The 26,877-nt window shown below is 31.5% G+C and overlaps 1 protein-coding gene across 2 annotated transcripts in view; it reads left to right on the forward strand.

The window, feature by feature from the left end:
• The first annotated feature begins 749 nt into the window (after positions 1 to 749).
• The window catches only part of LOC143059218 (uncharacterized), a 69,230-nt gene continuing 43,102 nt past the window's right edge, over positions 750 to 26,877 (forward strand). The window contains exons 1-3 of one of the 2 annotated variants that reach the window (XM_076232698.1): positions 750 to 830; positions 10,502 to 10,739; positions 23,407 to 25,993. In XM_076232698.1, the coding sequence (XP_076088813.1) occupies positions 23,429 to 25,993 (2,565 nt within the window). In that variant the 5' untranslated portion in view covers positions 750 to 830; positions 10,502 to 10,739; positions 23,407 to 23,428. Of the gene's footprint in view, positions 831 to 9,308; positions 9,574 to 10,501; positions 10,740 to 23,406; positions 25,994 to 26,877 lie in introns of those variants that run through there. The other variant, XM_076232697.1, reaches the window with a different exon arrangement.

The raw sequence follows: 26,877 nt of genomic DNA on the forward strand, positions 1-26,877 counted from the left end.
ATCCTTCTTTATTTATTGTTTACTACAAGGTGACAATCGGTAAACTACGGCCTCAAAACACGACAATAAATTATCTGCCATATTTTTACTTCATAACAGACAGGGAGAAGAGATAAATGACGATTATACGATATTTTTTCGTAAAAAATGATAAAATCGTGCAAAAAAGACTATAAGTTTATGGTATATACATGCATTGGTTCAATAATTTGATAAACATTATTTTTATTCACCGATTGCATTGATCCACAACATGAATGAACGAATAATTGACTGATGGAATAACTGATTGATTGATTGATTGATTGATTGATTGATATATAATGTCCTCTGTAAAAATACACTTTCTGAAAGTTTTGACTAAGGTTTTCCAACTTTTTGAACGTCTGAGTATTTTTTTCCAACTTTATCATTAAATCCCTTCGCGATCCTCCTATTTTGACAATTTAGTGTAAAGTATGCAGTCATAGTAAAACGGATTAACGTTTAATTTGTTAATTAATATTTTGATGTGACCAGTAGCCCAGGCGTTAATCCTGTAATCCTGTAATCTCTTATTAATCTATTGATCAAAAATTTTCTTATTTTTCAGAGCTTATCGTGTTATTCGTTTGAAATTTAATGATATTTTTGTTTACCTTAAATTTTTCCCTGTTAATTTTGAACCAAATCTGTAATCTAGACGAGTCGAGTGTGACTTAGCGAATTGAGTTATTTTCATTAGGAAGATTTGGACACGGGAAGTGTTATTATTATAAATTGTATCAGGCTTTTTTCAATTCAAACTATTCTTTTGTGGTACATCACATACAACGTTAACTATATAACAGGTAAGAATAGTTTTCTTTACAAACACTGTACTGATTGATCAATAATTGGTTTTTTTTTAATATTCGACGGATATGTTCCAATCGTCGTAACCGCAAACCCGTCCTCTTTTATATATATAAGGATCACAACGGGTTCACATATGTAGCAGGAGATCATTCCCATATATGGTGGGGTTTGTGTTGCGCAGTCTTATGTTTTCTATATATATGTTGTGTTTTATGTACTCAGTTTTGCAGTTGGTCTTTCTTTTGATACCAATAATGAGTTGAATTGTCCCTATGTTATCTTTTGTCTGTCTTTTTCAGGAAGTTACAATTGTAAACTCAAATCCATGACAGTTTCAATCTAAATTACAAAATTACTCTAGTATACATATATTTAACAAAAAATCAGTTTGGCTAGTATTCCAGAAAGATATAATTGAACCAAAAAGAGTTAAAATTTTAAATTATTATTCAACATCATTGTGCCATTAAGTGCCATCAAGAGTGCAGACTTTCTTATCATAGTAAACTCAGATACAAATGTTTCAAATTTATATGCCACTTGTGAATTTTTACTTGACTTTGGTGCCTTTTAGATGCAGCACAGTAAACATCAAAACTGTACTTTACAAATAATGTCAGACATTCTTTTGAGAGCTGAAGTAGGTAAAAGTCAATTGCATTCATTTTTTATTTCAAAGTAAACAGTAATTGACAGTTTTGTTACGGAAACAGCCGATATATACAAAAATTTACGAGTTTACAATGCAATCTTAATCTTTATACAAATATCATACATATTTGAAGACACAACCATATACTAATATAAACGACATATACTACAAAATGTATATACCTATATAGATAAGCTATGTCCTTTGTAGATCAGTAGATTATTTGAATTGATTTTTGCTGTGTCATGGGTGAATTAGTTTACAATGTCATGATCCGGATAATATTCAGACCTTCTTCTTCTTCCAAAATGAATACTGCCCACATTCAATATGATCATAAATATTCTGACAAGTTGAAGATATTTGTAAAGGGACGGTTTTTTTTATGTACTAGTCTTTGATACCAGTGACAGATCCAGCAATTTCGTAAGGGGGCCCAATGACTGCCCGACGAAAGAGGGGCCCAATCCAGTCATGCTTTAGTGATTCCCTATATAATTAACCATAATTTTCCCACAAAAGGGGAAAAAGGGGGGGGGGGGGCGGACCTCCTGAAAAAAACTCTAAATCCGTCTCTGGATAAGTTGAATATGTCAACTTGAAGAGACGCTAAGTTATTATAGCTTAACTTAACCAGGAACATATATATTGATATACTGTTTTCAGTTTAAACAAATACATTTATGACAGCCAGATGTTTCTGATACAGCCAATCTTTTGAGGTGTAATAAATAAGCTGTACTGTTAGAAACGGTTGAAAGTTGACGCCCAATCATGAATTATTGTTTGTCAAAAAATGGTCCTATAGCTCCCACGGCGGGTCAATAACTTTCATCTTTCGATAAGATTTTTGTATTAATGCTGTTTAATCGTTTAAAATCATGTCAAGGTGTAAAAAAAATAATATGTGATAACCAAGGAATATATGAATGAGTTCTGATGCCATGAAATATGTTTAGGATTTCACAAGAGTTGGACTATATTATATAATGAATGGGGTGTGTTTTTGAAATCCCATCTGCACATCTGTACTAAATGTACTAAAAAAAAACATGTTGAGACCCCCCGTGATAGCTCCCAACCCCTCACATTAAATCCTGATTCACGTCGTGTCCTACACACAAGGAACATGACACATGATCTGAAGATGATCCTCTTGGCCTGTCTGGGGAATAAAAATGTTTCATTCATTGATTGGATGCAAGCAATTCTATAAATTTATTCAGTCAGTTCTAGTGATTTTCTAGAATATATTAAAATATCACCAGGAATGAAATATTTTTGTTCCTTGGACAGGTTGGGCAATGTTTGACATGAGTTGGGTGGAGATGTTGGAATGTGTGGATGTTGGGTTCCATTTTTATTTTCATTATAAATTTATTCAGTCAGTTCTAGTGATTTTCTAGAATATATTAAAATATCACCAGGAATGAAATATTTTTATTCCTTAGACAGGTTAAGCAATGTTTGACATGAGTTAAATAAAGATGTTGGAATATGTGGATGTTGGGTTCCATTTTTATTTTCATTGAGAGATGATCAGATCAATGTGTTTCTGTTTCTATGCGAAAAACATAATTAGAGCTACAAACATGTTTCTTTCCCCTCTTTCCATGGTCCCCAATGATGGTAAACAGTTTGAAAGTTTGGGAAATTTGTTTGCAGAAAACATATTAGATTGTTGTAATATGATCCCTGAACATCATGCATATACTAAACATTGCATATTGAAACAAAACTCACAAAGAAATACTCAATGAATAACTAACCGCAATGTTTGCAAATATTGAAATAGGAAGCTGAACTATACTCCTAAACAAATCATATCAAATATATTTTATTGCGAATCAAAACACCCACAAGGAGCTGAACAATCAACATTAATTACATACAAATGATTACAAGTGATTCAATATGATTAAGACACAATGTTATAAAAAAATATATTTTCATGCAATAACTTTCTCTGTATCTCATGCATATAATAAAAAAGTAGTCAGAGATTACTCTGACGTCCAACGGCTCTTTTACCAGACAAGCTGAGGCAAAACAGCCGTTGGACGTCAGAGTAATCTCTGACGAATAAAAAAGATACAGCAGTCTGAAAAGGAAAATACTGTTCTAATGAAGGAACACAAAAAAAATGCAGCAGCAGCAGCAGCCATTTTTCTATTTTTTTTGTGTAGCGTTGAAAGGGTTAAGACAAGCAGAGGAATACAACAAGCACAGTGTTTAATAATATAACTAGGTTAAGAAAAGATGGTTAAATTAACATGATTTATATAAAGTCACTTATGCAATGTATGTTTAAAATTTTAGACATATATACAATTCCTTAGCTAGACATATACTTTTGATCATGTTAACCATTGTCCAATGTTGTAAACTATTTATACGTTTTGATTTTATACCCCTGCAAACATGTTTTTGAGGAAAAGGGGGGGGGGGGGGGGGGGCATATAAGAAATAACCCTGTGAGGTTTTCTTTTATATTCTGAAAAATCTTACTGTGCTAATTTCTGTGTGTTTGTACATTTGTCTGTTTCAGGATTTAGTGTGGCTTCAATTTAGCTGATCTAGAATCCATAATTGTTCAGGGGCCAGCTGAAGCCTGCCATCTCACTGCATTGGAAACCCATTATTAGCTATGGGTTTTTGTTCATTGTTGATGGCCTTACAGTGAATTATAGATGTTAATATCTGTGTTGTTTGGTCTCTTGTGGAGAGTTGTCTCATTGGCAATAATACCACATCTTCTTTTTATAATTGGGCTATAATTTTCACCTCTTTGGTAGGGTTGATGTCTCTTTGACACATTCATGGTTTCCATTTTATAGTCCAATATTACTATGTTTTTGCTCCTTTTATACACAGTAACAAAATGCAATCAAGATTATGATTTAGGCATCATTATGATCATAACAATGATTGACATAAACAAAATATTAAACAGACTTTTAGTAAATACATGTATATCATATGAAATTTGATGTTCTGAACCAACTTCTGATATAAATTGTTCCATTGACAGTGGCTGAGTGCATCATTCATAGTGCAGTGGTGGATCCAGGAATTTTCATAAGTTGGGGCCCACTGACTGCCTAAGAGGGGGCCCACTACGTTCAGGCTTCAGTAATTCCCTATATAAGCAACCAAATTTTTTCCCAAAAAGGGGCGGGCCCGGGGCCCCTGCCAACCCTAAATCCGCCTCTGTAGTGTGCAGTATAAGCCTTCTAACATCTGACCTGGACTTGATTAATACAAAAGCACAGAAGTCAGAAACTTTATAATTTTTTTATTTTAGAAGCATCTTTTAAACTATACCAGATTTTGACTCTACAAAGGAAAATAGTGGCTGATCAGAGAAATCGTCCATAATTCAAATTGTCACGAAAACATTTTCTTAATTATGACATAATTTAGTTTAATGAACCTTCAACAAAATTTTAACTATTAAAGGATTAAATAAATAATATGATTTTGTTATGATATGGTTCAGTTATTTTATTAAAGTTGTTTTTGATATTGACTTGACATTTAAAGAATTTTCACATAAATATATATAATATATATTAGTAGACATCTATAGTGTAGCAAATAAGAAATTTTACATAAAAATATTTTAAAGATCAGTTCATCCCAATAGTTAAAACTCTTAAAAGCAGGTTGCAGGAATAACCCCCTCAATGTAAGATATATCCCTTAAATGAGGGACTGTCCCTTAGACATGGGGTCATTTTGCTGTTGTAGAAAAGATAAAAGACAAACTTTGCTTCTTTAACTTAAAAGGGCAAATAAAGGGGTAAAATTTATTATAATTGGAAACAACTTTTATGAAAGAGAGGTTCACTTATTTTCAATAATAAAGAATGTTTAATAAAAGTCTTTGAATATTACAAAATTCATGGACAATGGCTTCAACAATATAATTAGGAGATAACTGTATTGTATTTTAAGCTCCAACGGCATCAATTGGGGATTTGATGGTTGCAAATTAAGTTTACTGGCGATGCGTTAGCGGAGACAGTAAACAGGTATTTGTGACCATCAAATTCCCGATTGATGTCGTCGGAGCTTAAAATACAATATTGTTATCTCCATTCTAATGAAACTGACAGAAAACCACGTTTACATGAATTTAAAATTTGTCATATACCGTCTGCTCTTGCGTGTACGTCCCATAGCATCAATTGCCAATTGAAGCCATGTAGATAAGTGACGTTATCCAATCAAAATGAACGTTACAAACGTTGTTGCATTAGAATACCAGATAGATGACATAGTTCTTTGGGAAAAGTTTTTGCAAAATAATCGTGACCTTTTGTACTACTGTAAATCCAGAAATTATTTCAATGTTTGTATTATTGCGAAAAATGCGTTAGGGTTATAATCGCAATAATTTAAACTCACATTTTGAAATGTATTGTATGAATAATTATAGTATAACTAATCGCAGTATTTGAATATCAAAAATAAGACAACGCGTGACCGAACGACGCATGGATTAAACGAGTGCGCAATGTTTTGTGCTTGAATCTTGCGATACTTATCCTCAGTGTTTTATACTACTTGGTAAGAAATCAAAATGTATAGGTGTTTTGAATAGAAATCATTTTTGATCATCAACAAAAGGGCACTTAATTTCAATAATTTCTGAACTAGAAAAGTTTTTTTTCACAAAAAAGTAATTTTTATAACTTGAAATGTATCTCCCATAAAAGGGATAGTCATTTCATTGAGGGGTTATCCCTCATTTTTGGTGTTACATTCACAACGTAATGAAGTATAAAGTAATTAAATATTTTTGAAATGTTAAAATGTAAGTGGTTCCCTCCTACTTTAAAAGTGATATATGAAATATTGAGTAGGTGTCATTAGAACAGGAGAAAATATCATTTTTTTAAATATATATATTAAAAAGATCAAAGAATATAAACTCTGAATGTGGTAAGTTACATTTGTGGATTATTCTAACAAAAACAGTGAAATGAAATATTATTTTGTACATTCAAAAGCACAAAACCGAAAAAGCAAAAATAAAAATAAACAACATTAAAAAGCTACATGAGTTAAATTAATGTTTTCATTGAAAGCATGATTCAGCAATTTTAACTTTTTTTTTACAAAACTTTTATTGCATTTTGAAGGTAACACTGAAATGCATAACGATATAAAAATATGTAGTATATATATTTGTTTAGGGTTCATATAGTATATATATATTCTTTTATGATCATGACTGAAAGCACTAACAGTTTATTACCATGTAATTGTGCAAATACAGGCAATATGCATTTTTTTCCTCACAATTTTTTGTGCTTTAATCTTGCGATACTTATTCTCAGTGTTTTATACTACTTGGTAAGAAATCAAAATATGTAGGTGTTTTGAATAGAAATCATTTTCAATTATGAACAAAAGGGCACTTAATTTTTTGATGTCCTTGCATGTAACCCTCCCAGTTAGCATTACCTTTTGTAATCAAGAAACAGAGGTGGATTTAGAGGGTGGCTAAGAGGGCCCAGGCCCCACTCTCCTTTTGTAGGAAAATTTTGGTTGGTTTTATATAGGGAATCACTGAAGTGTGACAGAAGCGGGACCCTCTTTGGCAGTCAGTGGGCCCACACTTATGAAAATGTCTGGATCTGCCACTGAGAAATTAGGATAGGTAACACAAGACCTTGATTATCTTATCAACATGAAGATATACACTCAATATCATTGTCTGAAAATAATGTTATTTTTTGTCAAGCCTGCAAATTTTGTTGCAAAAAGCTTGACAAAGGTCACAGAGGGATAGTGATCAGGCGATGTCAGCTAATTTCTTAAAACCTTTATATTTTAGAAGGTGGAAGACTTGGATGCTTCATACTTTGTATATAGATGCCTCATGTTACGAACTTTCCGTCAGTTACATGTCCAATGCCCTTGACCTCATTTTCATGTGTAGTGACTACTTAAAAAAAAAGTTAAGATTTTTTGTAATGTTAAATTCTCTCTTATTATAAGTAGTAGGATAACTATATTTGGTATGTGCGTACCTTGCAAGGTTCTCATGCCCATTAGACAGTTTTATTTGACCTCAACCTCATTTCATGGATCAGTGAACAAGGTTAAGTTTTGGTGGTCAAGTCCATATCTCAGATACTAAAAGCAATAGGTCTAGTATATTCAGTGTATGGAAGGACTGTAAGGTGTAACTGGCAGGTGTCATCTGACCTTGACCTCATTTTCATGGTTCAGTGGTTATAGTTAAGTTTTTGTGTTTTGGTCTGTTTTTTCTAATACTATATGCAATAGGTCTACTATATTTAGTGTATGGAATGATTGTATAGTGTACATGCTCATAGTGTCAACTGACCTTGACTTTATTTTCATGGTTCAGTTGTTAAAAAAGTTAAGTTTTTGAGTTTTGGTCTATTTTTCTAATACTATATGCAATAGGTCAACTATATTTGGTGAATGTAAATATTTTATGACCTATATGTCAGTCATGCAATTTTTATTTGTCCTTGACCTCATTTTCAAGGTTCTTTGCTCAGTGATAAGTTTTTGTGTTTGGTCTGTTTTTCTTAAACTATAAGCAATAGGTCAACTAAACTGTTGTATGGAAGAATTGTCTGCTGTACATGCCTGCCTGGCATAGTTCATCTGACCTTGACCTCATGTTCATGGTTCATTGGTCAATGTTTAGTTTTCTTGGTTAATGTTTAATTTATGTGACAGTTGTAATAAATCCTCTGGGTTGTAATCCACTATTTAAAATGGGTTGATCAGCCCTGCATATGCATATATACTTCTAGAATACACAATCTACTAAAAAATTTCAAATATGAGAAAAAGGGACCATAAGAGTAATTACAGCATTTTTGGGGCTTATAAGGTCACAATGTTTTGACCACATTTATAATTTAATTGTATATCTTATACATAAATGATAATTAACAATTGGACCACAGTCATGACAGTTACATATAAATATTTCAACTAAAGATAAATTATTTTCTCATATAGATACTTAATTGGATCTATATTGATTTATTAAGGACAGAATTATAACATACCAGTGTTTATTTATCATATAGACATAAAATTCCTGGTACCTTTAAAATGCAGTGTAGTTTAATCCTTGAGATAACATACCCCACACTGACAATATCAGTACTTTACACATAATCTAGAAGTACTTTTCCTTATAGTATCAATTTTAGTGATTTGTGAAAATTGTTTTTTAAGTATTTAAAATTTGTAGTTTTAAAAATGATAAACAGTCAATTTGACTCTATGGAGAAAACATAAATTTGTATTTTGATGGAATTTTGAAAACTACAGAAAATTGGTACCTGACCAACAATATACAATTATAGCCTTTGTATGAGGTCAATATAAGGATATATGTACACATTGAAAATGAAGTCTGAGGTTGATATACCTCTTGTTCAATATTAACAATTATGGATTTTTGACAAGGTCAATACGTTACACATTGACCTGTTCAGATTATATTGACTGAGGACGAATTATATATTTTAACAGTCTACTGGTACATGTATAAAAAATATTTTTTTAAGCCTTCAACGATGAGAAAAATCGGAACTGTAAAGTCAGATATAAGCATGACAAGAGACCCAAACATTTGAGGTCATAGCAGTTTAAGTAAAATAAAAATATAAAGGAACCTTTTTTGAGTTATCTGCCCCTGTTGCTTATATTTAAATCCCTGAGTTTTCATTGATCTGTGAAAGGAACTATTGTTTAATTTGTGCTTAATCTTCTGAAGTACAGTCTGATATTTTATTCTTTAAATATCATAATCTTTAAATGACGTTCAATAGGCTGTGTCGGTTTCAAATACGTGTCTTAATTTGTTAAACAAGTGCTTGGTATTATAATACTACCATGTTAATTGCAGTGTCGATTTCAAAGTCTTAAAAGGTGAAATAATATTTGTTAACTATATCAAAGGAGAACTTGTACGCCATGGACATTAAACATTTTAGATGCATTGGTGATTTCAAATTCATTTGAAGAGAAATATCGGATTTTTATTTATAAAATTGATTTTATATATTAATTCATAACAGGTAATATATTTAAAGTTTTTATTAGTTTTTGTTATAAGGGGGAATTTTAATTTTCAAATTAAATTCTACATGATTATTGAATTTATATATAAAGAGTTGATTTTCATTTTAAGTAACTTTTAGTTTTAAAAAAATGTGTTTTTTTCTTTTTCTTTTAAACCCAAAATATATTACACAATCTAGAAATGCAATGTTCATATAAATACATGTAAGAAGAAGTATCTCTCGCACGTTAATGTTATGTCAATTTTAAAATTTGCATAAAGTTTTAAAAAACTTTTACACTTTCTACACTTAACCTTGGATTGTCCTAATTAACATGTTAATTGATCAACCATGAATGGGTGTTATATTTTAACAACATAAAAAAGTATACCACAGTTCTTCTATCGTGCACATTTAGCATGCTAAGTAATTACTGAAAGTAAAAAAATACATGTAATTTGCAAAATTGTGTATTTCAAACTGTTAAAAGGTTAAAAAAATCCCAAACATTTTGCTGTATTTTTATGTACATTGAATTAGCCTAATTAAAAATAAATTGATATACATGAATTTTTTTTTAGAAGGATTTGTTTAGGCACTGAATTATTATGTATTTCTATTAATTAATGCATAAATTCTTTATCCCCAAGAAAAATAAGATTTAAAAATATAAATCTTTTAGTATGTCATTGTGTACAATGAAATTAACATTTTAAATCAATATGAAAAAAAACAAAATTTAGATAAATCCTTCTTTTGAAATGAGTGTACTAATTATAGAATAATTGAGTATATTTAACACCACAGGTCAAAAACACATTTGTTTATTTTTTAATCAATAGGTTATAAAAAATACAAAAGAATTTATGTCTAAAGGCTTCAAACAATTTAGATAATTAATTCTCCAATAATCAATATATAAACTGTAATGTTTATTTTGTAGATTGTCACCTGAAATTTTTACCTGGGATTTTCGTAATATACTTGTATCTCACCTGAGCTTGAAAGCATGGATTTATAGAAAATAGACTTTTTTCTGGGATTGAAGGATTTATTTCTGTGACATAATTTGAAATTGATTTGCTACAACTAAAATGGAAATTTATTACTGTGGATTTGTAAAGAATGTGGAGATTTCATGTGGATTTCAATTAACTTTGGATTAATAATGCAGTAATAAGGTTTGTTTATTTATAAAATGTGATGGTAACGGAAAGAAAAACGACTTCTATTTTTATCTTTTTAATAAGAGTAGAGTAAGAGTAGAGACATCAAACTGGGGTTTTACCTTTAGGGGTGGATCCAGCCAATTAAAAAAAAAAGGGGTGGGGGGTGTTCCAACCCAAGATGATAAAGGGGGTTCCAACCACATGTTCCCATTCAAAAGCATTAATTGTTGGGAAAAAAAGGGCTCCAACCCCTGGAACACCCCATGAATCTGCAACTGCACCTCCCCGTATCATCGTATCATGTCAATTGTCACATTTATTATAAGGGTCTGTGATATGAAACAGCACCTGCATGGGCAGGTGATTGTAACCTGTACATAATTAGCAAAACACTTTGACCCATTAGTAAGTCAATATGACCTGAGAATGCTATCACATGAATACAAGTTGTTGATTGATGCAGAAAGGGTATTTGAGTGTAACTAAATGGTAATAGTTTAGGGATAGGACCCGTCTCCAATGAAATTGCCATTTGCACAAAAAATCTTAATTTCAAGAACTATAAAATTTCCCTTTGCATTGTTATACCTTGTTATACTTTAAATGATCTACCTTATTATCAAGTGTCCCAAAGACTTTTGATAATTTTATTGGAATTGATCAGTTCCTTGCACATAACATGCTAGACATCAATTTTATAAATAGCCCCTGATAAATGCATCGATGACAATAGATAGAATTATTAATCATTCACACAAATAGAGAAAAAATTTGAAGTTCATGCTAATTTTTACAGCTTTATAGTTGATCATACTTATTCTAGAAAATCATTTATGAGGGGGAGGACAGGGGGTACCCTTCTCCCTTCTCCCACCCCTCTTCACCTTTCTCCTACCGCTGTTCTCCTTTCTCCCATTAGAATAAAACATTTCCTTTTGAGATATTTTTTCTGGAAATATTAGATCATTTTTTAAAAGGAGAGATATTTTATTTTTTCTCCTTTCTCCAACTTTTTCTCCTTTCTCCCAGCCTTCCTCTCTTTTCTCCTACCCCTTTCTCCCTGTCTCCCTTACCCCTGTCCTCCCCCTCATTTATGGCATGCCAAAGGGAAGAAACAGAACAAAACTTCAAGTATAATATAAATTGATAAAAACAATTGTCTGCCTGATATACATGTAATCTGATATAGAGACAGATATTGGTCCTTTGGCTGGGTGATAAAAGGGGAGAATAAAAACTCATGATCATAAATTTAAGAGATTCTCATAGTGACAATTCCTGGTAAAAATGCAAAAACCATAAAAAGACAAAACACTAAACCATATGTAAAATAAGAACACATTTCAAGTGCTCCTGGAAGGGTTAGCAGATCTTGCTCCATATTGTTCTTGAATGGTGACGGTATAAAGTTAAATGATGAGCCCTCACAAACAAAAGTATACTTGGAAAATGCCACAAAAACACACATAACAACTGACCACAACAATTACCCACCAACACTTGATTATAACCCCAGAAGATAAACAAAAACAGAACAGGGCATATATTCAAAGGCTATCAAAAACCAACGCTAACTTGGTATGGGCTTTGCTCATTGATGGAGGCCCACACGGTCAGGATGACTTATAGCTGTTAATTTCTGTGCCATTTGATCTCTTGTAGGGAGTTGTCTGGTTATCATACCACTATTTTCAGATGCAAATCTAATCAGTTTCAAAGGAAGTACACCACTAATTCATGGTCCCATTGCTTTCTATGTTAAATTCCTCCTTTTCAAGCAGGCACACCTCTTTTGTTTTAAGTTCAAATAAAGTGGTAATCATTGCATTTCAAAGCAACACTTTATGGTGTCTTGTACTAAAAATCAACATACCTTTAATGGCATATAAGAAAGAACTGGTTCCTGGAACTTCAGATGTACCAAAACAGGTACTTCAGATGTGACAAACAGACAAAATGTACCCTCTTTTTAAAAATTGGTGCAGTTATTTTAATATTCAAAATTAAAAGTCCAAGAGTGTTCTACAATGATCACCAGTCCTTCAGCTTTCATTTGATACCAAAAATACCTAAATATTCTACATATTTCGAAAGTTACACTCATTTGTAGGAACTATTTTGTGTTAAATATGTACTACTGTGGATACATTTTTATTCGTTGGATACAAATTTTCGTGGGTTTCGTGGGAAGAGGTGAACCACAAATTTAAATATTCAATGAATACCATATTTTCAATATTTTTCAATACAGAGATTGGCAAAACCACAAAATCAAATATCCACGAAAACGCAAGTTTTCAGCAATCCACGAAAATTGATACCCACGAAAATAAACGAATCCACAGTACTTTCTGGTATGTGCTTTCTGGCCGGGCCTGAATTAGTGGTGTTACACCTCAAAAGGGGAGTCCCAACCATATGGGCCTATTCAAATGCATTTGAAAATATTTAGTTATGTTTTGTGTTGTACAATTATGCATATTTTCCTGTGCTTTGAAAACCCTTTCTTAGATCCACATCACACGCCAATTCATAAATTTTTGTTTGGACTTAAATTCCACCCCCAGAAGGAATCCTATGTTGAGAAAATGGTTTAAAATGACTAAAACACTCATTTAAAGATAAATTATCATGTATTGATCGTTCAATTATTGGAAATATTGACATTTTCTTGATAAAGAAATCTTTCAAATTTTGAGTGTCAAAAACATGTTTCATGTCAGATATTTCTTTTAATAATACAAATACCATGATGAATATGCCACAAAACAGTAAGAAGATATCTAAATTACTCAAACAAAGATTATAGAGTGCTAAATTTGATTCCAAGAATACGATTTAGACTTTGAAATCTTAAAAAAAGAACATCTACTTGAAATTTCGTTGGACAATCTTGTGAAAATAAATTGTCAGATAATATTGATACAATGAAGCCTTATCAAGAATGACCTTCAACAGTCAATACCAAACACATTTAGACCTAAGAGCCGATATAATTGCAAGTGTCAATAGTTGACATTTTATCTGACATTTGATAAAAACCTTGAAGACTTAATTGTCTGGCGTATGTCCTTCCCAGTGGTGGGTCCAGAAATTTTCCTAAATTGGAGCTCACTGAATGCCTTAAACTGGGGTCTGCTCCAGTCATGCTTCAGTGATTCCCTAAATATTCGACCAAATTTTCCAAGCTGGAACACTGATATATTACATTTATATATCTGCATGTTGTGGGCCAGTATGGGACCACTTATTTCTACACCTTTTGAAATGCCGTTTTAACAAATAACCAAACTTTGCATGTGCTAATCTAGAGTTCAAGACTTAAATTTAGTTTGTACCATCAGAGATATATGAAAAGCTGATATTTTTTTCATGTGTATACAATATACATGTACTTGAAAACCAATTTAGAGCTGGCTTTGATTACAAAATTATCGGCAGTATATTATATTTCTATAACCATTACATGTTAATTGGCAATTTTTTACAAATTGTTCATAATTTTCTACCACTAATCGATTGCAATAATACAGTTTGATTTTACCTGCAAATTGTTATGACGTTATTATGATGACTATCAAAATAAATAGGTCATCTATGGTAGGCCATCAGCTGTTTAATTGCTTTAAATATATAAAAGTTAGAAAGTCTCCCAGGTGTGCAAATTAAATGTTGATTGCAAAATAAGGCTCATTTTAACTGTTGGTTTTCCCGTTTAAATGGTTTAACAGTAGTAATTTTTGGGGCCCTTAATGTAGCTTGCTGTTCAATGTGAGCCAACTTCACAAGCTCCATGTTGAAGACCGTACCTTGACCTATAATGATTTATTTTTATAAATTGTTACTTGGATGGAGAGTTGTCTCATTGGCTTTCATACCACATCTTCTTATATCTATCAAAAATAGATGATATTGAGTAAGAAGTTAAAGGTTAAAGTATAAACCAAACTTGATCTGATACAAAAAATAAATTTTGAAAACAAATATATGACCGATGCAGATTCAGAATGTTGAAAAAGGGGGACCTCCAAAATAGTCCACACTCAGAGTGGACTATGTAAACAGTGTATGCATCAACCATATATGTAGCTCCATAAGAAGGGGGAGGGAGTTTGGCCCCTTTTGATGAGAGTTTGCTGTTAGCAGCTCATGCAGACTTTCTTGTAGAATCCACCACGAATAATCATGGTAGTGTACTGGGTCCTATTCCAGTTTTTTAAGGCACAATTAACAAAACAAAACACTTTGAGAGAGTTGTTCCCCTTTTCACAAATGTATTTTTTAATTTAAAAGTGACTTATGATTTGGTTATAATTCAGTGACCGTTTTCAATCATTTTTATAGACAGGGTACATGCATGTATATCGAAAAAAATACTGAAACCCATACTAGGGGTCGTCTTTAATTTTGTGAGGTGAAATATTTGACTCTCTGTTGGAGGCCTCACTGACTTTGAGAAGAAGAACAGCAATAAAAGCGCTGACTCGTTACCTTTCCTTTTTATGTTCTTTGCTGTTCATGTACTGATGACGGATATCCCTAGCTTCTGTTCTATTATACTAACATTGAACTGGGTGACTGGGCTTCCATAGCGAACCAATATATTTTTATGCCCCACCTACAATAGTAGAAGGGCATTATGTTTTCTGGTCTGTGCCTCCGTTCGTCCGTGTGTCCGTCTGTGCGTCCGTCCGTCCGTTCGCTTCAGGTTAAAGTTTTTGGTCAAGGTAGTTTTTGAAGAAGTTGAAGTCCAATCAACTTGAAACTTAGTACACATGTTCCCCATGATATGATCTTTCTAATTTTAATGCCAAATTATAGTTTTGAACCCAATTTCATGGTCCACTGAACATAGAAAATGATAGTGCGAAGTTCAGGTTAAAGTTTTTGGTCAAGGTAGTTTTTGATGAAGTTAAAGTTACATCAACTTGAAACTTAGTACACATGTTCCCTATGATATGATCTTTCTAATTATAATTCCAAATTATAATTTTGACCCCAATTTCACGGTCCACTGAACATAGAAAATGATAGTGCGAGTGGGGCATCCGTGTACTATGGACATGATGGACACATTCTTGTTATGAATGCTGACATATTGTTCCACTCCCTGTTTCAAAATCCTGTATCCACATCTGTAAACCACTAAAATGCTCATTTTCCCCGAATGAGTACACATTTTTGTTTAGGTGCCAGATGAAGCCTTCCTCGGGTGTGGGATTTCTTTACTGTGACGAAGACCCATTGTGGCCTTGGACTGTTTTCTGCTTTAGTCAGGTTGTTGTCTCTTTGACAATTTCCATTCTCAATTTTAAAAAGATATAAAAACAAACAAATTTTAGGACTTTAACCATTCCTAAAAAGAACAGATCAGATGGGAAGATAAAGAGCTTAATAAGTTATAAAATTTATCAAATGGTATTCAATCCTTTTAAAAAATGAAAATATTGTTGTATAACGTCTATATATCTCTCAAAGGAATTTGTCGTATTTTAAATATTTACGTATAATTATTTACTAGTATAACTAATAGGATAATATGATACTAGAATTATAACCAAGAAGTATTCAGTACGACAGATTAAAAAACTAATTATTTGTATATACATAATAATAACTGTATGAGGTTTTTGAAATACTTGACAGTTTTGACATTCTTTTATAAAAATAGTTGACTTTTCAGATGCAGAAATCTTTGATATTGATCCAAAGAAATTGGACATTATTAACTAAACATTAGAGCTAGGTCCTTGAGTTTTAAGGTAAGGGTCTAGTCTACTCCTCACTGGGTAAGGTTTTAGATTTAGGACTAGTGTCTAAAGTATAAAGTTAGGATTTTAGTTGGTTTTGACCGTCTGATTTTAATAGTCTGAGTCTACAATCTGAATTTCAACTGAATCTATACTACTAAAGGAAGAGATAGATTTCATTGAGCGGCAACTGCAAAGTGCGGAATATTTGTACATCCTAAATTTGTCCTAATACAATCTTTTTTCCACATAAAACACAAAATTTTGAGATAATGTCAAAAGGAGTATAGGTCCAGTAAGACCCCTTTTTGGCCCCAAAATATAGCAGTTTTACAAAATTGTTAAAATGTATAAACTTTTAGTTATTCATTGGACAGTAGAATGCTTCTGCTACATAAATTTGGGCTGATTTTGACAATACAATGCACAGATATTGGGTACTAGCACCATTAAGTCATGCTAAATTACTGAAATCTTCACAATTCTAGCATTTTTGTTAAATTTTAGTTGGTTTTCGTGTAAAACGAAAGTGGCCGCATTCGTGTTCATCCTTGATATTGAAATTAAGTTGTATTTTATGATAATACATAACATATAAAAAAGGTTGAGGCTGAACACGGATGCAGCCACTTTCTTTTTGACAAAAAAACAATTTTTCGGCAAATTTGGTAGATTTTTCATATTTCAGCTTGAATCGGTGCGTTTTTTATGACTTAATCAGTTAAAATCTTTCATGTAAACTAATTGATTCAAATAAAATAGACACTTAAGTGGTTTCGTCAGATGAACATGAAATTTGAGGCCAAAATCGGTCCTTATACCAGACCTTCTCCTTTGGTGAACGTTTTTTTTTCGAGCAATGTTGCATGCTCACTCTACGTATTGCCTGCAAAAATTAAAAAATTCTTTGTTTCAACGTTTGTTCAATTGACTGCGATTTTGCTGGTATCTTCTAGTATTCTTTAATTGTATTTTCTTAAATTCAAGAAGGTTTGTTTGAAAAATCGTCAAGACTATAAACATCAAAGTTTTGATAAAATTTAAACTGTAATTTAAATAAGTTAACCTAAGATTTTTGTGTGAAACCAAAAATCATGAAAATATAAATTATTTAAAAAAAAAAAAGGTCTGAGAATTGGGGTCATCTAAAGTTGATGTATTAATCATTCTACACCTTATTAAGTTAATACAATTGTTCCTTATGATTTTAATATGGCTATCTGATTTCCATATCTTAAAGTTTTACAAACAGTGTGTAATAGTCCATTTATAAGATTAAATTGTGTATACTTTACATTTTGTCTTATCTGATTTCCGAGCAATTGACCACGTTAATAAATTTAGTACTATTTTATTGTCTGAGTTTGTTTAAAAGATCCCCTGGTATCTTTGTATTGGAGATGTTCAAAATGTATATCAACATATCTGTTGAATTTATTGTATAATTCAGTGTGGGAGCAGAGATTTTGCATGTGTGGTCAAATTAAGAATAATGCATACATGTGAGTACATGTATATTGTTTTACACAAAATTTGACACCATTGTATGGTACACAGGAAAACCAATTTTGAGACGGTTAGCAACATTTAATTATGAATATGATCCTTTTCACTCTAATAAAAATCTGTACTAAATCTAAAGGTGACGTAAAACTAGATAGTATCTTGTATTGGACACCACAATTGTGGCTTAAATTCTTTGAAATTTGTCTATTCCATTATATATCTTTGAATACCAATTTTCGTGAAGACAAATAATTGAACGATGAATTTTTCAGTTTTCAACAAAAAGCGAATTGTGTACAGAGAAATTAAGTAGGTAGGACTAGGTTGAACATCAAACTATCTTAATATTATTTTTGGCCTCATGTGGAATAATGTTGTCCACTCTAAAAGGAATAAATTTAGTGATATGCCATTTTCTTTCTGTAATCATTCATCTGTTATAGTTATACTTGGAAAAAATAATTGAGCTTAAAAATTTCATGAAGTGTCAGAGTTTCCAGGAATAAAATCTTTCGATAGAAGCCATATAGACTTAGCAGTATTTAAGATAGTAGATATAGTTATAGATATTTGTTGAATTTAAATTTGCGTGTTCAAATATTGTAGATATCACTTAGGGTTTGAACATCAACCTATGGTAAGAATTTATTCCTTCAAATAAGTAGCTACTGTTGTATGGAATAATATAGCTGATGAATTTATGAGAAAAAAAATATTCTATTAGTTAAGAAATATTCTAAATTCATTGATTTAGAATATTTTTTAACTAATAGAAAAAGTTTTATTTTCATAAATTCATTAGCTATATCAAATGCTGTTTGTGCAGATGCTGTTGAAAAATTTTCACCCGCTTAGGTCATATCCATTATAATTATTTTATGTTGTGCTAGTTATGCTAGCTTTTATTATGTAGCTTAAATAATAATATTATTATTGTAGTCAGTGGACAAAAGTGAGTTCTCACTCAAAAAATGTCCTATCTTTTCAACTAAAATCATAATTTTTCAAAAAAATATTTCTGAATATAACTACACGACTGATTTATATGAAATAGATACCATAAGATGAAGAAATGTTCAAAGATTAATTGTTTATTGTGCCTTGATATTATTCAGGCTAATTTTTATTTTCTGAAACGAGAAAAATATTTCTGGAAAAATTTGCTGTGCATTCTAACCAAATAAAAATTGTAAAAATTTGCATTTGAGTTTAACCCATCAGATAGTGAAAACAAACCCCAAGAAAATAAAGGGGCCTCAGTGGCCAAGTGGTCTAAGTAGTTACTACTGTAATCACTAGCCGGTCAACACTGAGGTTGTGAGTTCGAACCCCGCTCGAGCGGGTGCACTTGACTTCAATCTTAATTGACTTAAGGATTGTCAGTTTTCCTATCGAAGGTCGTGGTTTTCTCCGGGCACTCCGGCTTCCTCCACCAATAAAAACTGGCCGCCACGAAATAGCCTAAATGCGGTGCTTAAAAGTGGCGTTAAAACACCAAAAATCAACCAAGAAAATAATGGCCAAATGAACAATTAAGACATTTCTGCATATTATGGTATCTATTTTATAAAAATCACTCATAAGGTAACTAATGGTAATATTTTTTGAAAAATATTGATTTTAGTTGAAATGATAGGACTTTTATTTGTGGGAACTCACTTTTTTCCTATGACTGTATGTATGGCTTCATCAGCTTTCATTGCTTTTGATGAATCATTTAGCTAATTAGCTTTTGCTATATCATTTAATTTAGCTTTTACTATAACATTTAGCTTTAGCTTTTATCATAATATTTAGCTTTTGCTTTTTCTTTTATGATCATTACTATAATTGCATTACACCCCCCTTTTTGGGATTTCCAAAATTTTAAATACGCTTTTCTTGTGTAGTTAAAACCATGTAGTTATACCTGAAATATATCGTAGAATTATCCATGTGGAAATTGATATTTAATACTGTACTTAATATTTGGTCTAAAAACTCTGAACCGTGTCTACAAGTATAATGTTTCACACAAAATATGACACTACCGAGTGAATTAAACAAGTAAACATGTATTGTTTTAGACAAGCCCAAACAATTAATAATAAATAAAGTCATTATGAGACATTTAAATTATCTTAATATCATTGCAAATGTTGCCAACTCATAGTGCAGTCAAGAGACTCAAGGTTTTAAAAAGATGGACATTAGATTAACATGTACTCATAAGACTAAAAAAAGATTGATAATAATATAATTGATGAGTCTTTAGATGTTATAGTCATTACTAAATTCAGGTCAGGAAGGTTGAAAGCTGTTTAAACATTTTGATCTTTTTAGAGACTTTCATGTTGTTTGCATACAGATCCTTTTAGAAACTCCTTAGTTTTGCCTGAGACATGTCATTTCTTTACTTGTTTTGTTTATATGTAGAGAATAAATTTGGTATTGATGGCAGATTTTTTACTGAGCTTGATATATTGTATAGCCAGAGGTCTATTGTCTCAACTTAGTACCAATATTCCTGCATTTTTGACTGACTGACTGTCTCTTCAGAGTACTTAGTGATGCTCAAGACCAAAATATTTGTAAATACAAAATCTAATTCCAACTTTTAAGAAGTTTGATCAAAGACTATATAATAATACACTTATGCCCTTATTTTGTTTTGGTTTGGTCAGAATAGGTACTTTAAAATTTTAAATCTGATGCCTCTCTGCATGTTTAGAACTGGGTCTGGCCAAAAATGGGGTCCTCAAGATAAATGGAAAATACCACATGAATAGCATGTGATATTTTCCATTTATTTTGAGGACCCCATTGAGAACTGACATGAATAGCATGTACATGTATAATGAATTTATACTGTTTTGTTACAACCAAAATCAAAATATGATACACAAACAAAATATGATATCTTATTTGGCCATTTAAGTTTGAAACTTTTGATGCAAATAAAATTTGTACCACATTTAGAAATTCCTCATAAGTGGAAAATAACATTTTGAGAAAATATCAATACTAATCATACTAATGGCCTGTTATGACTTTATTATTGAACTGCTGAAATAACTTTTATAGTCAAATTTTATTCAATATATTACTTCACAAAATTTAATCTATATTTCGTTATTTGGCAATTAAAGATGTAATTTATAAACGATAATTCTATGAAGCATGTATTAAAACAGCTTAATACTGACGCAGTGTTTAATACATTAATTGTAAACTTAAAACTTGGTCGTATTTAATTTATGGCTTTGAAAGGCACACAGATTTGATTTATACTTTAATAATTGACTAATAATATTTGAAATGGTAATAATTAACTATTAATTTCAGAAGTGAGAAATGGTTGTAAAACATGTGGAATGAGTGCCAATGAGACAACTCTCCACCAGAGACTAAAATCACTAAATGACATAGAAGATAATATTTATAGGTCAAAGTAAGGCCTTCCACAACGAGATGTGGTATGATCGAGTGCCAATATGAAAACTCTCCACCTGAGACTAAAATCACTAAATGACATAGAAGATAATATTTATAGGTCAAAGTAAGGCCTTCCACACAGAGATGTGGTATGATCGAGTGCCAATATGAAAACTCGATCTCCACCAGGGACCAAATGACATTGAAGATATAACATTTTTAAGTCAAAGTATAAGGCCTTCAACACAGAGCTTTGACTCATACCTTGACTTATAATGGTTTACTATTATAATTTGTGACTTGGATGGAGAGTTTTCTCATTGGCACTCATACCACATCTTCCTATATCTTTATAACATGTATAAAGAGCCCCAAAATGACTAGCATAAAACAATTCCATTAGGAAAACCTATCACAGCCTTATCTATACAAAAAAATAATTTGCAACTGGATGGATAATTGTTAAACATCATGTCGATGATTATTCCATTCATACATCTGAACTGTTTGATCTGAAAAATATAAATTTTTGGTACAAAATAGTCAAGGTTTTGTCTTTGACAAATTCCCTGTTCTATTCACAATTTGAAATGTTTTGTATAGAACTATTTATAATATAAATAAAAACATTTTTTTTGGCAAAATATATTGGTCTATAAATTTGTGCGAGAACATTGCATGACAATCTCTTTAGCATCTTTGTTTGATTGTTATTTCAATATAGAACAATGCCAGCAGACGACGAAAAAGTTTGTTATTTCATTCTGAAAGACACAAATTTGATGATCTTTAAACTGCAGACATCTGAAAAAAAATTATTTCATTCTTAAAAATGCAAATTTTATGATCTTTAAACAATTAAATGTACTTTTAAGTTAATATAAGTAATCCATTTCAGCATTCAGATATGAAATACGAAGGCACAGTTTTGGTCATGATTTTAGAACAATCAAATGTACTTTAAATAATGAATTATTTTACACCGAACCAAAGTCTGAATTTGATGTCTTTTGACTATTCGAACGTGTAATTGAACATCACCTGATAATTATTTAAAAGTTATAACGATCTTTTAAATATGATTTTTGATCTAATTCAGATAAACTTATCTGAATGCTATTGATATTTAATAGTTTTTCGTATTGTCAAACGTAACAAAATGATTCATTATTAAGGGGGTGGGCTTCGAATAACCTGACCTAAAACTGTTATATATCTGTCAAGTGACAATTGAAGACTTTAAACGTATTTAGAATAAATAAGTTTGGTTAATGAAACAAGGATTTATGTTGAGATGCTTTTATACAATAAGGACTTGACACATATTTAACTATTTGTTTTAGAATTTAAATGAAATGAATGGGTATGAACCCTCTTCAATGAGAATTACACCTCTTTAGGAAAATTCAAAAAGTATTAATTGTTAATCTCAGTCTCTTCCTCAAGTGAATACCCATGAAATGAACAAATCTTGGTTTCCCGTATTAAAGTAATAAAGAATTGAAAGTAAGCATGAATTAAAATACCCCATGTTTGCAGCATGATATATCTGCCACTGGACATTAGGCGAAGCAACAATCAAATTATTATTGCAACTTGGGCATAATAAGTATAATCACAAAAATAATTATCTCCAAGGAAAATACAAAATGGAAAGTCCCTAATCAAATGGCAAATAAGGCATAACTAATTTAGTAGACTCAAAAAGCTCTGATAGACACAAAACTGTCAGTAAAGAGAGTAGTTCTATACTTTACTACATTTCTAAATTAACTCAACAGTTTAATGTGTTTTTGTACTGTAGACTAAAATAATTCTTTGTTTTCTTGAGTTATTTCCCTTTGAATAGAAGAATAATTAGTACTTATTTGGCCTTAAAAATGTTTTTATTCGAGCATCACTGATGAGTCTTATGTAAATGAAACGCACATCTGGCGCAAATATGAATTTTCAATCCTGGTATATATGATGAGTTTATTTACAACATTCAATATATTTTTTACTTTCAGTTGAAATGGACCAAGCATCGTCATGGAAACAGAACAGGATGAATTGTTGTTTACGGCTGGACCCATCAATACAACCCGACGAGACAGTGGTCTTGATGTAGGTTTTGACAGCATTAGCAAAACAAAGCTTGTACGTAGAGATAGTGGTTTAGATATTAGTGATTTGGATAAGTTCAAGAAGAAGCAGTCCCGGGCAAAGAGTCATGATAGCGGAAATGATGACCATGGGTTGAGTACCACATCAATCTCGAGTATTGATGACATAGATAGCAGAGATTCAGGATCACCCGTGTTTTCCAAAACATCGCCTAGAAAATCAGAACTTCAAGCAATGGAAAATAGCATCAGGAAAGGAAAAAATGAAACTGATTCAGATAAGATTCCTTCTTCCAAAGAGAATTGTAAGGATATTCAAATTGATGATTTAGAGAATTTAGAATTTACAAATTCAGAAAGTCAAAATGTTTTGGAGGATGAAAGTAAGAGCATAGTTATCGGGGAATCTGAGATTCTGTCATTTGAACTAAAATATTCTGAAAATTCTGAAAATGAAAAAATTCCTGGTGATTCTGAAAAAACATCAAAAAGTGGTAGTGTTTTGTTATGTCGAAAAAAGAAAGTGAATTCTAAAGGTGATGCTGGACTTCGGACACCATTAACATCAAAACCACCGCGACCAGAATCATGTCGACCAAGTAGTGTATCAAGAGTTTCAGTGTCTTCCCGTGTTGATGTTATGCTAAATAGCGATCTTTTCAAGAAATATTTATCAAAACATGAAAATTTAATAGACAAGATTTCATTGAGACAGGGTCGAGGAGCTGGAATGAAGAAAGCGTTATCAAATTTAGATTTGTCACAGTTAGACTTTGATGATGACCAATCACAAGAAAAAAAAACAAATTTAATTTCAACATTTTCATTTAATGATGACAAATTGAAAAGTGAATGGGAAAATTCACCTGTTACACGGACTCGTCGTAACACATTTTGTGAATATGATTACAATAGAGGTGAAGGGTCAGATAAAGAAAATACTAATATTTTGGACAATGAAAAAGAAAACGATATTCTTCGCTCATCTGTTGATAGTAGTTTGTCTAAACAAAGGACGAGCAGTCGAAAGAAATTTGCTATACCAAGTTTTCATGAATTTAAAATGTCGAAACATTTTAAAGAAATTCCTGAAGAAGGACCGTATGATGATGAAGAACAAACTTCATGTGAAAACTGTGATAAAAATAGAACATATGTAAATGAGAAACCAAAAAGTAGGTCACATTCAAGATGCCAAAGAATCAAAGAGAAATATTTCCAAAACCATGAAGATCAGACTTTAGGTTCAAACAATGACGTTTCTGGTGGTAATGATTCTTTGCATGACCTAGAAGCTGAAGACAAATCTGATGCAAGTGAAAACTCTGCAAATGTTCCAAAGGAAAAGTCAAAAAGTGCTCGGAGAAGTGAAATTCCTATTCCAGTTAAGTTCAAGAGTTCATCTAGTCCTGTGTCATCTCCAAGGCAACAGAAAATTATTGTCGATAGGAATGAGATTAAGAAAGATCATGAAAAGCCACAAAAATCACGTATTTTGCCAAAAACACCTGATGAATCAGGTAATGGCTTACCACCTAAGCATATATCCGAGCCCAAAAAGCGTGTAGTTCTACGTGCATCAAGAAAAAGGAAAATGGGACAAAAGAAGCCATTTTTACGAAGTCAATCAGACTCTCAATTAAAAGTTGATAGTGCTAAGCATTCTGGAAAATCTTTAGAAGAGGTTAAGATGAAATTTAAACCTCCACCTCTGGAAATAAAAAGTGTACAAAGTTGTGAAACATTTTCAACATATAGTCCCTTATTTAGTGCTTCAACATTCGACTCTAGTAGCAACCCGTCATCTGCAACTGTTGGGTCCTTTGACTTCTCTAGTGATCATGTGATCAAATTTAACCTTGGTGAACAGGAAACACCCTTAAAGGGAGGTAATACTGTGCTTAATACAGAAAATCTTACTACTAGGGGAGATAATAATTTACATCTAAGCAACAACTCTTCAAAGGGAGATAATCTCATGGATTCTACAGAAAGTAATGAACCTAGTGCTAATTTAAGGGCAACTCATTCTGAATCTAGTACTTTAAATTCAGAGACAGATAACTGTGAATCAATGTCAGGAAAAGATAACTCTGAAAAGTTTTTACCCAGAAACAATAGCTTTGATACTATTCTTTCTCAGCGGAATACCTTTGACTCAATTTTATCAAACAATGATGCATTTAATGATATTATATCAAAGAAGGACACGTTTTCACCAATTTTATCAAGCAATGTTATTGCTGGTAAAATTACATCAGGAAAAGACAACTCTTGTGATATTCAGAATGTGGAATTGTGGAGTGACAATTCAGACAAACCTATAGAAAGTTCTGTTCCCAGTTCTTCCAGTGACTGTTCAGATAAAGTCAATGACAATTCAGTGTCTCAAAATTATTCTGAAAACCGATCTAGTCCGACTGATTGCATTTCTGACAAAGTGGATAATTATCTGTCTCAACAAAATCTTCAAGTAGAAGACGATTCCAAGGTGAGAGGACATGGTAGAAGAGCTTTATAGTATAAAAGTTCTTCATATATGTTGTACCTGTTCTTTTTTATTTCCATGACAACAGGGTTCATTCTTTATCTTAATGTTTTTTTTTAATATATCCAAGCTACAATGAGAAAAATGAAATGAAATCTATACCCACAACAAAATTAGACAAAAAAAACAAAAAAAAAATAGCAAAAAACAACAAAAATACACCTACATAGAAAAATTTATCTGAACCAAAAGAACAAAAAAAGAAAGTGAAACCTGAATGCACCATGACTTAGGATAACATATATAACTCGTAAAACTCAGTTAAATGAAATCACTACATGTAGATAAGTTTACATTAGAATTAGTTGAAAGCTCAATTCGGCTAATCATTCCCTAACACCATATATCATGTATATCAGCCAATATTTGGTCTGGCTTTACTGAGTCAACAAGTATGTGATTAATCTGTGTATTCAGACTATATAGAAACCATATAAATTGGATTATAATCTATTTGTCTTTAAAAATTCTAATCCTTAATTAAATACCACAAAAAAAATTTGTAGGTTGGGAAATTTTTATTTGAACATCATGTTCTTTTAGTTTAATTTTATGTGGTATATCATCTCTCAAACACATGATTACTCACTTAGTCTTGGAGAATAATTATGTGTTTAGTAGAGGATACCAATTAAAATAAATTAGAATCCTACAAATCCTTTATTAAAAACTACAAACAAATTTTAGCATTTGAAGGTTAGGAGCTTTTTATTTGAACATGTCATGTTATTTTTCAAAATATTTGAGTAAAAAATGTTGTTTCATATTTTTCATTTCAAAGTTATTTGTGTTGTATATGAATATGTTGTCTTTCCTTTTCCAGAGTA

This window comes from Mytilus galloprovincialis, chromosome 14 (genome assembly GCF_965363235.1).
Source record: "Mytilus galloprovincialis chromosome 14, xbMytGall1.hap1.1, whole genome shotgun sequence".
NCBI lineage: Eukaryota > Metazoa > Mollusca > Bivalvia > Mytilida > Mytilidae > Mytilus > Mytilus galloprovincialis.